A 13,190-nucleotide genomic window follows, 5' to 3' on the forward strand; every position below is an offset into this window, starting at 1 on the left:
GTTTTTAATCAGTGAAGTTCTTTAAATCCTTTTTACTCTGAGAGGTTTAAAAAAAAAATAAAAGTACAGACTTCCAGTTATAAAATATGTAAGTCCAGGGGAGGTAATATACAGCATGTTGACTATAGTTATTAACACTGTATTGTATATTTGAAAGTTGCTAGAAGAGTTCTCATCACAAGAAAAAATTTGTAGCTACGTGTGGTGATAATGTTAACTAGACTTATTGTGGTGATTATTTAGCAATAAATACAAGTATTGAATCATTATATACACAAAACTAATGATATTCTGCGTCAGTTACATTTTAAAAGATCATGTAGACTGAGAACGTAATTGAAATTCTATGTAAATGTCTCATTTTTCCTGAAATGCTTTTTCTCCTTTTAGATGTTAAATACAGTAGAGTAAATGAGGTTTATTTCACTGTCATTTATGTAGCTACTAGATTACATTATGAGAATGGCCTCATTTGAATATAGAATCTTTTCTGTGAATTTGAGGTGAATAAAAGTCAATGGAAAACAGATTAAGATTAATCAGTTATGATTGCTAAAATAAGTATTTCCATAAGGTTAGAAACTATAATTTTCTGATTATTTTAAAAATTAGAAAAAGAATCTGTTTACTTTTGTGTAACTCATTGAGTTATATACTCAAGATGTATTGTGTATACTTTTCCTAAATGTATTATGTACATCAGTAAAACAATTTGCACATGTAAATAAACTCATGCTAATGGGCAGCTCTCAGTTAAATGAAAATCTTAAAGTTTGTCAAGCAGTTTCTTAGATCAGAGGAAATGGACTGATCATACCTGCAGGTAATTTTAAAGTTGCTTGGCTGTCTTGCATTTTAGTAATTAATATTTCTTCTAGGGGTTCATAATACTTGCAACACAAAGCGAAATCACTCTTTTAATGTTTGACTTGGGAAGATAATAAAACTTTCTGAGTTTTACTTTTCCCTATTCTACTATAAACATATCCTTATCTCTTCCTATAGGAAAGAGATTTTTCTCTTCTTGACAGTTTTTTTTTTCCCCCCTGGGGGCCTTTTCTGTATTCCAGAAGAGAACTGGTACCTGGAAATAATGAAGAATTAACTGTTTTGCTTTAAAAATATTCTTCTTTATAATCACGTTAAATGTAGGATTTAATCCCACATTCAGCTCTTTAACTGTTAGACCAAAAGTACATTTGAAATATGAGTAAACAGAGCAGCTAAGTGTTTATGAAGGGAGTTGGTATAAAGAGCAAGTAAAATGTAGAAGACAGTTTTTTTTAAACCTTTGACCTTGGTTTTTAAGCAAGTACTTATTTCAGAATTCATGATTGTTTTGCTGACATCATTTTTGCTGATGTTAAACATGTTTTCTTAGTAAATTCTTGTTCTTATTTTTTTAAGTAACAAGTTTTTCATAAATTTTTTTTTTTCTGATTTACTCTTCTAGGAAATGATGGCAGAAAAAGAAAGAAGCAGTGTGGTTATAGCAAGGATGAAAGATCGGATTGGAACGTTAGAAAAGGAACATAATGTATTTCAAAACAAAATGCATGTCAGTTATCAAGAGACTCAACAGATGCAGATGAAGGTATATTTTTGTTCTTTGAAAAGTGAAGTGAAAGTAAAGTTAGAATGTAGGATTTTATTCCACATTCTTTGAATACAAAATTAAATAGTTGTATTCATTTTATTAGCAAACTTTTAAGTGTCCTGTGCTGGCTTTTTTATCAGTGGCTAATTAAACTGGCTTCCTCTCCTTAAGTAAGCAACTTTTTTAGGTGGGGAGGGTGGAAGCTGACAAGTGAATACTCTGTTACAATAGAGGTAAGCATCTGGTGCTTTGGAACAATGGAGATGAGAGGTGGGGAACAGAAGGACTGTTAGGGAAGACTTGTTAGCAATGATAAACAGACTTTGTTGATTCTTTGGAAACAATTAGGCATTGTCAGGAAAGAGAGTGAAGGAATGGGCACTGGGTATGAGGCTTATTACCCAGTGAAATTCCTTCCCATCTGGAGAGATTGGTGGTTCAGTAGGTCTCTTCTGGGCCCAGGATTGAGCTTTTTGAGTGCACTCCAGGTATTTTTGATATAGGTTGTCTAGAGAGAACAGCTTATGAGAAATATAGTAATAGTTTTGGTATTTGGCATTCAGGACTGGAATGAAGAGATCTAGAGAAATAAATAAAGGTCTTGTATACCTGAAGACATGTCAATGGACATGAATTTGAGCAAACTCCAGGAGATATTGAAGGACAGGGGTGCCTGGTGTGCTGCAGTCCATGGGTTCCCTAAGAGTTGGACAGGACTTAACAACTGAACAACATACCTGAAGACTGGCGGGCCAGTGAAGGAGTTTAAGCAACCCAGCAGTGTGTTTATAATATTTTAAATTGTTACTCTGACATAGTATGCAGAGTGACAGCAGTGTGAAGAGTGGAACAAGGGATAGTTGGAGGACTTTTGCCGGAATCCAAGTAAGAGAACGAAAACCTTAAGTCAAGACACTGATAATGAGGGCATTTATTTGATAAAAAAGAGGTAGTAGATAGAGCTTGGTGATGCAGTGGAGAAGAGAGGGAAAATGATAATGGTTTTAGCTTAAGTGACCTTCAGTTTTGTGTTCTTATTTTTGCCGGTTTTCTTTGAACATTTTAGAGGGTTCAGTGCTTTCTATTTTTACTGTGTTAATCCATTTTCATGATTTCCATTAGGTCTGGACCAGTGATTTTTTGTTGTTTTTTTTCTTCTTCTCTTGTTTCTTCACCCTCCCTTCCATTGAAATATCATCTTTATTATTGATTAAAAGGCTATTGAAGAATATGGTTTTGGCTTGCTTGTCAAGTGGGCTTATAATACTTGCCTTAATTGAACCTTGTGGATCAATGATTTTTTTTGAAATTGTTTCCATTGCCAGCTCATGCTTTAGTTTGAAAGTGCTTGTTGTCACCTCAAAATTAACATGTGTGTAAAATCAAACTGTTGATTTTGGTCCGGTTGTTTTTATTTTCTAATGTTTTGAAGCATTATCATTATTATGCTTGAATCCTTTGAACTCTTTCCCACTTGCCCAATCTACAATTTGTTCTAAAGTCTTAAAGATACTTTATTTCTAGTTTTTCTTGCATTCAGTTTTTAGATATGACCTTAGTTTATTATTTCTTACTAGCATAATTACAACATTCTTTTTTATTTTTTGAGAAGGTAATTTAATTTTTACTTTTTTAAGTTGATTGATTGCTTTACAATATTGGTTTGATTTCTGTCATACATCAACATGAATTGACCATAGATGTATATATGTCCCCTCCCTCTTGAGTCTCCCTCCCTCCTCCCATCCATTTCCTCCCCTCTAGGCTGTTACACAGCCCCAGTTATAGCATTCTTAATAGGTCTCTTTTCCAATTTAATATATAATTAGCACAAGATTTTTATTTGTAAAATAGTGCTTTGATCACATTAGTAGTCTGCTGAAAAATGAATAATTCTTTACTGTTATCAGAATTCCAGTAGTATTTTCTATGGAAAGGCCACTAATAATGAAAAAAAAAGTGAATGAATGTCTTCTCAGGTTCTTAACCCATCCACTACCTGGATGCTTTAATTTGGCTCAATCCTCCATCTTCCCAGCCCCCAGTCTTTTGAAATATTCTTTTCCATTAACCAGATTATTGAAGAACTGATTTTTCCTGACCTCATGTGATCTTTTTTCCTCTTAATTCTGACTTACATTCATTTGAAAAGTAGTTGGATAGCTGTAGCAATATCTTTCCTGGAGAAGGAAATGGAAACCCACTCCAGTACTCTTGCCTGGAAAATCCCATGAATCGAGGAGCCTGGTAGGCTGCAGTCCATGGGGTCACTACGAGTTGGACACGACTGAGCGACTTCACTTTCACTCTCACTTTCAGCAATATCTTTTATTGAAGGTTAAGGGTTTTGAAGTGATTATTTCTTTTTTTGAAACTGATTGCTTGCAGAGGTCAAGATATAGTTTATATGTGATAAGTTTTCTAAGAATTAGCAGCATATACTTTTTTTTCCTCTTAATTGAATAGGTTTACTAAAAATTATTAAGAGTTTTTCACATACTAAAGTGAGGATGTGGGAATATAAGTTTCAGTGTTCTTTGTCTTTTGATTCTATAATTCTGAAATAAAAAACTAGAAGCCAAATATTTTAGCAGGTAGATTTTTGTATAGTGAATTTGCCATCTACTTGGATATGGCTTAATTTGTAAGTTAATGTAAATGTCTCAAACGTATTTTCAGTCTTTAAACTTTTGATTACTAAAACCTTTTATTAAAATGTTGCTAACTTAATTGACATATTCTAGGATCAATACAGTTTCAGTTCTATATGAGTCTTGTGTAGGAAAGATTTCTAAAAATATCTTTCAGTTCTAAAATAGCATCTTAAGTATTTATTTTACATATGATAGCATCCAGCCTCTACTTGCTTTCTTGAATGCTCTGACAACTTATATTTACTTTGTATTTGTCACTATCAAAATTTATCCTTTAAATTTGCTTATATTTATTTGAGAAGGATATCCAGACTTTATTCTATTGCTGCTTTTTTACTTTTCATCATGATAAATTTTCTTTGAGGTTAGCTCTGGCAGTTATTGTTTTCTAAATCTTATGTGTGTAAAATAATTTTAGTTCCAGCAAGTTCGTGAGCAGATGGAGGCAGAGATAGCTCACTTGAAGCAGGAAAATGGCATACTGAGAGATGCTGTCAGCAACACTACAAACCAACTGGAAAGCAAGTATGTTCCCAAATGCTTTACTTTTAATAAAATGACAGTATTTTCATTGAATGGCAGAGTGTTTTCTTCCGTCACCAAAATGTGTTTGATAGTAATTGGTTAGACTTTTGTTTTTTACACTTGTTTTTAAAATGAATAAATTTTCAAAACCTATCCTCTTGCTTTTGAAGAACCTCTTCAGTTAAATTGTATGATAAATACTAGTGCCACCAGTGGGATAGCTTACAAATTTAAGAGACTAAATTAGCAAGTGTTAAACCTTCTATTTCCTTTAACAGTAGTTCTCAAACTTCATTATTCTGAAGAATATCTGGCATGTTAGCTGCAAATCATATTCTTGAGTCTTATCCTTATAAGTTTATGATTTAGTGGCTCTGAGGTAGAGTCCTGGAATCTGCATGTTAAGACACATTTCTTATGATAGTGATTTAGTTGGTCTGAGCCATACTTGAGCATGCAAGCATGCACAGTGGCATACTTTGAGAAACAGTCCTAGAGAAGACTAGTAGCATGCTTACATAGAATAACTATTCTGATTGGTTACTTCAGAACACTGTTTTGAGAGTGATGCTGTTGATTTATGCTCATGGTGTGTGGTTACCCATTTTTCTTGATTACTTTATGATAATTTTAGTATTTGTATTATTGTCATCAGAATGATTCAGCCATTATATTCAACCAAATTCACTATTAGTAGACACTTAGAGCATTCGTTGTCATTTACCTATAAGTGGAATCACTAACTCAGCAAAACACACATATTTTCTTTACTCATTTACGTGTGTTTGTAATAATGGAAGGTTCCTAATCCAGTTAACTGTTTTCAGGCAGTCTGCTGAACTAAACAAACTGCGCCAGGATTATGCTAGGTTGGTAAATGAGCTGACTGAGAAAACAGGGAAGCTACAGCAAGAGGAAGTCCAAAAGAAGAATGCTGAGCAAGCAGTTACTCAGTTGAAGGTGAAACATTACCTTTATTTATCATTTCATAAATAATGTGGTTTTTCAATCCAATAACCTGAAAGTGTATATAGCTTTTGAGAAATGTAGTTTGAGGCTTAATGGGCCTGTATAGAAACATGTACACTAATGACAGAATTGAATACAGGCTTGAGTTTGAAGTTAAAAACTATTTGAAGATATGAAAATTGATATTAGCTGATTGACAGGCATAAACAATAGAATTTCACCTTATGTGTGAAGGTGAGGGTCTGCATGTATAAGACAAAAATCAAATTTTTGATAGGTAGTTAAAATCACCTTCAGCATCACTTATCAATAACTTGGATCTCTAAGTAAGTTTAGTAGAGCCTATTTTTATTTATCTAGGCTATTTAGAGCTATTTAGAGCTATTTAGAGCTATTTAGGCTATTTAGAGCATTGGAATAGATGATTTTCTGTTGCTTGAGCACGAGGCCAAGTAATACTCCAGTTGCTTTCACTTGAGCCATAGTAGAAAAAAAATCACACAGTTTCTTTCGACACCAGAGTGGCACTTGGTGCCATTAGATGCTTATACTGAGAAGACATGCATGGGATTGCCTAGGCTGACTGAGAGAGAGGAGTGGACTTATTTTTCTTGCACATTTTAGCCTGTGCATATTGAGTAGAGTGATGAGTAGAATTGTCTGTTCCTCCTTATACAGGGGAGAGGATTTGTTGAACAGTTCAGTTTCTGTAAGTTAAATGTATTGGATAGATTCCTACCTAAGTCATCAATATAGATGATATACCTTAATACCAGTTCCAGAGTAGTAGAGGTTAAAAGAGCTCTGAGGATAATTGGATGTAGAAAGTAGAGTAGTTTTTGCTTTCTTGAAGTTTTCATGGGTCCCTGTGGGAGAGTGATATTGTTGTCCTTTCTTTAATAAAATATTTGTCTTGCCAATATATTTGCTGGTGGCATTCGTAAATATGATGTTTGTGCTCTGTGGATATGGATAAGTAGATTAATGACATTAAACATTATAGTCATAATTGAAGTGTTGTGCTATACCTCAAAATAAGAATTTTGGGAACCTACTAAAATTTAGCAATAAAGATATCATCCTGTCTTTTGAAAAGTCTATCACCTAAAGGAAGATTATTGGAAAGCTCATCATAGCTAAGTGGGTCAGTATATATATATACCCAGTAGTAGCTATATTGATCCACCAGCACAAATAAGGAGTTTCTGAAATTTCTAATCTGTAAATCTGTATCTGTAGCGGGTAGAATGGCTGTGACTGATAATATCTGTGCATATTATCAGGCTGAGCACATCTGCCTATGTTATTAAAATGTGGGAGACTAGTGACTAGTTGTTGGAAGAAGCAGTTTTATGGCACAACAGTAAAGATAGAGGATGCTTTTTTTCTGTAAATTGAAATCCTGTGTTTGCGCTGACTTATCCTTTCCTCAGGTTCAACTTCAAGAAGCTGAGAGGAGGTGGGAAGAAATCCAGAGCTATATCAGGAAGAGAACAGCAGAGCATGAAGCAGCTCAGCAAGGTAAGGGGGAGAAATATTCACATAAAGTTACTATGTAATTCTGAGTAAAATTTCCTCCCCTCTCCATATGTGAAGAAAGTATAAATTGACAATTTGGTTATAGCTCAATAAAAATAGCTTTTACACTTTGAATACTTTTATTTCTTTAACATTTCTTACGGTTTTAAAAATAAGTCTCTGCTGGTTTTGTCTGAGGTATTAAGTTGCAGATAAAATTATAGTCCATAAACAGGGTAGTAGGAATCTATGTGTGTTCCATTTCTGTGGTTATTCTCTTTTGTTCCATGATCAGTTCTTCATTTAATTTTTTTTTCTAAGAAGGACATTCCTATATTGTGAAGGGAAAAATGGTGAGAGCATTACCATTCCAAATAGTTGACTGAAAACCGTTTACTTAATGCTAACTTTCACTATTTATTCTTAATTTGATGAATTCATTTAGGAGATAATGGAGCTTATAATAGTGTGTTTTATCTCAGTCCCCCTTCCTCCCATGAAAGTGGTGGTGAGCTAATAGTAAAATACAGTTCCAAACAGAAGAGTAGATCATACAGAGTTTTGGCTCTGTATTAGACCTTTGGTTTCCTCTCACATTTTTTACCCCTAGGCATTTCCCTTTGGTTCAATATTTAGATATATCTAAGATATTTGAAGGCTTTTAAAAAATATATATGAAGTATTTTGTTATATTAAGCTGTATTAGCTTATTTTTAATTAGTATGTTATATTTCATCAACAAAGCATTCAATTTTAACATTAGTATGACTGTGTAACTCAAAGTTGAGTCAAGATAAATAAAAGTACAATTCTTGAGCAATGTTTTTAATTTCCTGAAGTTAGTTTTATATATATATATATATATATATATATGTATGTATATGTATATATGTATATGTATGATGATTTGTTTATTTTGCTGCCTAGAGTCTTAGTTGCACATGTGGTACCTTCCTTGCATCATGTGGGATCTTTCTGTTGCAATACACACACTAGTTGTGGTGTGCAGGCTTCAGTAGTAGTACTGCTCTGTGGTCTGGGATGTGGGCTCTTAGTTCCCGCACCAGGGATAGAACTTGTATCCCCTGCATTGCAAGGTAGATTCTTAACCCCTGGACCACTAGGGAAGTTCCTGCTTTATATTTTTAACTTGCTTGATCTTCTTTTTATTGTTTCACATTTTACCTAAGGTTAAACTCCTTAACCTCTCTGTTTCCCCCAGCCTCTCAACATGTTAGATACTGGTGAAGCTATCAGTTTTTCCTAAGGCTATACCTTTGGAGTCCTCATTCTTTCTGCCCCAGTACTTGTTGCTTTCTAGGTTGACTCGAAAGCTGTCTTCTGAGACTTCATTTAGTGTGTTTACTCTGTTTTCCAGATCCTGTGTCACTGCCATCTTTTTTGCTTTCCTCCCTCATTTAATAGTATATCTTTTAGTTGTTCTATAAGCATATACCTCAAAGTACATTTCTTGAGGCTTTGAGTAACTGAAAATGTTTTTAGTCTTTCTACTTTCATGCTTAATGGGTAGTTTGGATGTGGAGTTCTAGGTTGGAAATAGTTTTCCCCAGAGAATTTTGAAGGTATTAATTTGGTGTTGTAACTTCTCCTAATTTAGTAAGAAATATGCTTTCCTGATTCTAATCCTGGATGTTACCATTACATGTTTAATTTTCAGGAGTTTTTTTGTGAGTTGTGTTCCATTCTGTTACTAGTGTCTTGTTAAAGAAGTGACATTATCTTAACTTTTCTTAAAACTATGTAACACACTCCTATATACATTTTTTTTCTCTCTGTTTGCCTCTCTGTCCTTGGTGGTAGTGTGGTATGTTTTTATTTGTTTGTTTTTTCCTCCCCTGTTTTAGAACTATTTGTGTTATAGAATGGGGAGGCAACTCATGAGTTGCTGTTTTCTTGAGCTTTTACTTTACGCTTCCTCATCTTTGCAAAGTTAGTGATCATCTCTCCATTTATTTTTATCTTAATTTCTTGTGATTTGGAGTTATATTTATTTTCTAATTGCATCAAAGACTGTTTTGTTTCTCATTTTCTTGTTTTGGGATTATTGCTAAGAATAGAAGTAGGCAGAAAAGTTTTAATTACTTCATCTTACCACAGGACATTTGTCAGCTTTCAGCATCTTTCTCTGTTCTCCAGGTATGAGAGCATGCGGAATTGAGAAGAAATTCACTGAATAACTTACTAAAACATCTTTGGGGAAGTTAAGAATGCTTTCAAGAAATGATATAGCAGTTTTAAACATTCGTGTACTGTTCAGTTAACACATTGATTAATTATGTATTTTGTGTCAAGTCTTGGGCACAGCTCTGGATATAGAGAAAAGGCAATCTCTGATCTCAAAAAGCTCACTCTTTGGGAGAAGAGGTGAATTAGTACAGTGTGGCAGGTACTATGAAAAAGTAAGCATAGGCTGCTCAGGGGAGCTATATATAGGTGGGGAAGCACAGGAAAGATTCAAAAGGGGAATATTCCAGGGGAGATAAGCCTGCTCTAAAGATGAGTAGCAGTAACCAGGCAAAGGAAGAGACCTTTGTAAAATGCAATGTTTTGTTAGATCTACAGAGTAAATTTGTGGCCAAAGAAAATGAAGTACAGAGTCTGCATAGTAAGCTTACAGATACTTTGGTATCAAAACAACAGTTGGAGCAAAGACTAATGCAGTTAATGGAATCGGAGCAAAAAAGGGTGAACAAAGAAGAGTCTCTACAAATGCAAGTTCAGGTATCTAATTTTCCCTCTTTAAAAAATAATAAAGATGGGCAGTGGTTGGATGCGTCTTGTGTAGGAGAGAGAGGCTAGCCTTCCTTATCCTAATTTTGGAGTGGGCATGAAAAATTTAAATTGAATCTTCGAGCAGTTGTTACAATGTGGTCTGAATATGTGCTCAAAGATGCCTTTACTCACAGTCTTATGCTTTTTGTATTAGATTAGCAACAGTACAATGTATTCTTAATTTCTGCTTTATAAATTAGCTCTGAGAATAGAATGCCTCATCATTGTTATTTAAAATGGTGCCTTTTGGAATCTAAGAGTACCTTTAAAAGATAAACAGATGTGCCTGTAACTCATTTTGTTCATATATATTGGCATTTTTAACAGCACACTTCTTCCCTCTCCTTTTTGGTTTTTGAAAGGATATTTTGGAGCAGAATGAGGCGTTGAAAGCTCAAATTCAGCAATTCCATTCCCAAATAGCAGCCCAGGTAATGGTGCTTTCTGATCGCTTGTCATTACTAATAGCTTCCTAGCTGTGTAAATAATTTGAGTGCCTGTTCAGTGCCATGCACTGGATTAGTATTTGGGTGAGTAGTCCGTGAATCAACTGGCTGATCCTGAGTGGTAGGTGCTCTGATAATTACGTTTAGTGCTATGAGAGAACAGTATGAAAGAAATCCAAATCTGACTAATGGGAAGGTGGGTTAGAGAGTTTTTAACCTTAGGAGGGAAAAAAATGTCCACCATCCTGTCACAAAAAAGGAGGAATTGGCCAAAAGGTGTCAAGAATAATGATTTATGTATTAAAAGTATTCATTAAATATCCACTAAACCTGTTGTTCTTTGGCATCATTGTTGTGTAACGTCATAGTTAGGTAGATAGATATAGATACATAGCCTTTAGAATATAAATAGTATAACATTAAGAAGAGAAGAAACTTTTAAATGCTTAACTTGTTGGCTTGTTTCCATAATATACATACTGTGAATTTCAATTTCAGTTTTTCAACTTAAAATTCTAAAAACTGTTTGTAGGAAAAGCAATAGAACAGAAGTCACTTTTCCATGCAAAAAGTAGTTCTAACATTAAAAACTTGTTTTTAAGGTTCAGGCAAGTTGAAAATCCCAAAACTGTGAACAGGTTTTTTTTGTAGGAACTATTGTCTAAAATTAATTGAGAAAGAATTACATAGGAAAGGATGCTTGTGTGTATGTGAATGTTTGTGTGTATATAAATTATTAACTCAAATTGGATTGAGATCTTACGTTATAGCTGAAAGGTAGTTCTAGAATATTTATCAGAGATTAAATACTTAGTACCTTTGAAAAGTAAAGGTGAACATGGGCTTTATCAAATGACTTGTTAAACTTAATCATGAATGGTATCATTTCATTACTAGAAATTGTTATTAAGGAGACGTTCATAAATGAAAAATAGCCTTTGCTGCTTTTTTTTTCTTCTGTGTATGTGTTGCTTGTCAGTTAAATAGTTTTCAGGCCTGCCAACTTACTTCATTAGAAATGTCTTATGATGCTAATTCCCTAATACTGGAAGCTGTTGATCAAATTTACTTTCAGAATAATAGCTGTTGTTTAGTGAACATTCATCATGAGCCAGCTACTTCCTTAACTTTATATACATTTATTTCTTTTAATTTTTAAAGCTCTATTGTGATGATGATTGTACAACTTTTGAACTTTCTCTTAAAGGCTTTTATGTTGACACTGTTTTTCTTTCTTAGACCTCCGCTTCAGCTCTAGCAGAAGAATTACATAAAGTGTAAGCCTGCCTTTCTATATTTCTCTTAAAATTGCTTAGTTATCTCTAACTTATATCTGTTAGATTCTACACTTATGATTGATTTTATGTTCTAACTTGTTCAAAAATTACTCTCAACTAGATTTGGAACAAGTTTAGCTCTTCTACCCCTATGCATTGTGTATTCTGTGTTTTTAAGTCTCTGTCATATAAAGAGTTGGAAAAACTCTTTCCTTTGGGCTTTAGCAGTTATGTGGAGAGATCACTGTGATTTGAGATTAGTGGAAGTTAGTTTTCGTATCTGATAAGTAGTTACAGTTACTCTGTATCTAACTATGAAATGGTTGGATGGCATTGTTGACTCAATGGACCTAAATTTGAGCAAACTCCAGGAGATAGTGAAGGACAGGGAGGCCTGGCGTGCTGCAGTCCATGGGGTCGCAAAGAGTTGGACATGACTGAGCTATTGAACGACAGCAATCTAACTATATGATGATATGCCGAAAAATAAAATTCTTTTTTTGTTATGTATTGTATAATTTGTATAGACATGGATCACATAAGTTCAGAAGACCTGAAAAATGTTTTTGATATTACCAGGCTTGTGAGCTTAAATTATTAACTTCTTTGACCTCAGGTTTTAAAATAGGATATGTATTTTATGAAGTTGTAGTAATACATGTGACAGTTAACTACTAAACTGAAAGAGTCTATAGAAATTGAAGGTACAGTTATATGAAAATTTACTTAGGTAAGGTTGATCATACTTGAGGCTTCTAATCCTTTAATTTGTGACTTGACTTCTAAATGTTTATTGAATGTACAAATCTATTTCCTTTTAAAGGATTGCAGAAAAGGATAAGCAGATAAAACAGACTGAAGATTCTTTAGCAAATGAGCATGATCATTTAGCAAGTAAAGAGGAGGAACTTAAGGTACAGTACTTCTTATAAATGGCTACAATACTTTATAGGCATTGAATTATCCAGATCTTGTCATCAGTACAAGTGTCTGTGAAGCCTGGAAATACTCTAGAATTCATTTGGAAATTGTCTCTTTTCTAAATTACAAAATCTCCTTTAGCCTTCTGAGAGGAGAAGTTCAAAGGCCTTTTCTCACATGATATTATTCACAATAATTTGGGAAATATGTTAAATGACAGGAATTGATGGTTTTCTTTCTGATAAGAAGTGATAACTTGAGATTTCTGCTTTGAGACCTTTGCTTAGGTAGAAAAGAGACATTACACAACTTCAAATTAATTTTATATTAAATAATTCTAATATTATTTTTCCTTTTTGTTCTAGGACATACAGAATATGAATTTCTTATTAAAAGCTGAAGTGCAAAAATTACAGGCCCTGGCAAATGAACAGGTAGATCTTTATTGCTTTTAAGCATTTACCTTAGAATTACAGTTTGTTTATATTTA

The 13,190-nt window shown here is 33.7% G+C and overlaps 1 protein-coding gene across 10 annotated transcripts in view; it reads left to right on the top strand.

Moving 5' to 3' along the window:
- The window catches only part of KTN1 (kinectin 1), a 105,133-nt gene that overhangs the window by 43,945 nt on the left and 47,998 nt on the right, over positions 1-13,190 (top strand). For 6 of the 10 annotated variants that reach the window (XM_065941870.1, XM_065941876.1, XM_065941868.1 and 3 more), the window contains exons 7-16: positions 1,454-1,594; positions 2,423-2,482; positions 4,670-4,776; positions 5,604-5,736; positions 7,179-7,266; positions 9,839-10,005; positions 10,419-10,487; positions 11,742-11,779; positions 12,603-12,693; positions 13,066-13,134. In XM_065941870.1, coding sequence (XP_065797942.1) covers positions 1,454-1,594; positions 2,423-2,482; positions 4,670-4,776; positions 5,604-5,736; positions 7,179-7,266; positions 9,839-10,005; positions 10,419-10,487; positions 11,742-11,779; positions 12,603-12,693; positions 13,066-13,134 — 963 coding nt within the window. The remainder of the gene's footprint in view (positions 1-1,453; positions 1,595-2,422; positions 2,483-4,669; positions 4,777-5,603; positions 5,737-7,178; positions 7,267-9,838; positions 10,006-10,418; positions 10,488-11,741; positions 11,780-12,602; positions 12,694-13,065; positions 13,135-13,190) is intronic. The other 4 variants (XM_065941873.1, XM_065941869.1, XM_065941874.1 and 1 more) reach the window with 1 other exon arrangement.

This window comes from Muntiacus reevesi, chromosome 7 (assembly GCF_963930625.1).
Source record: "Muntiacus reevesi chromosome 7, mMunRee1.1, whole genome shotgun sequence".
Classification (NCBI taxonomy): domain Eukaryota; kingdom Metazoa; phylum Chordata; class Mammalia; order Artiodactyla; family Cervidae; genus Muntiacus; species Muntiacus reevesi.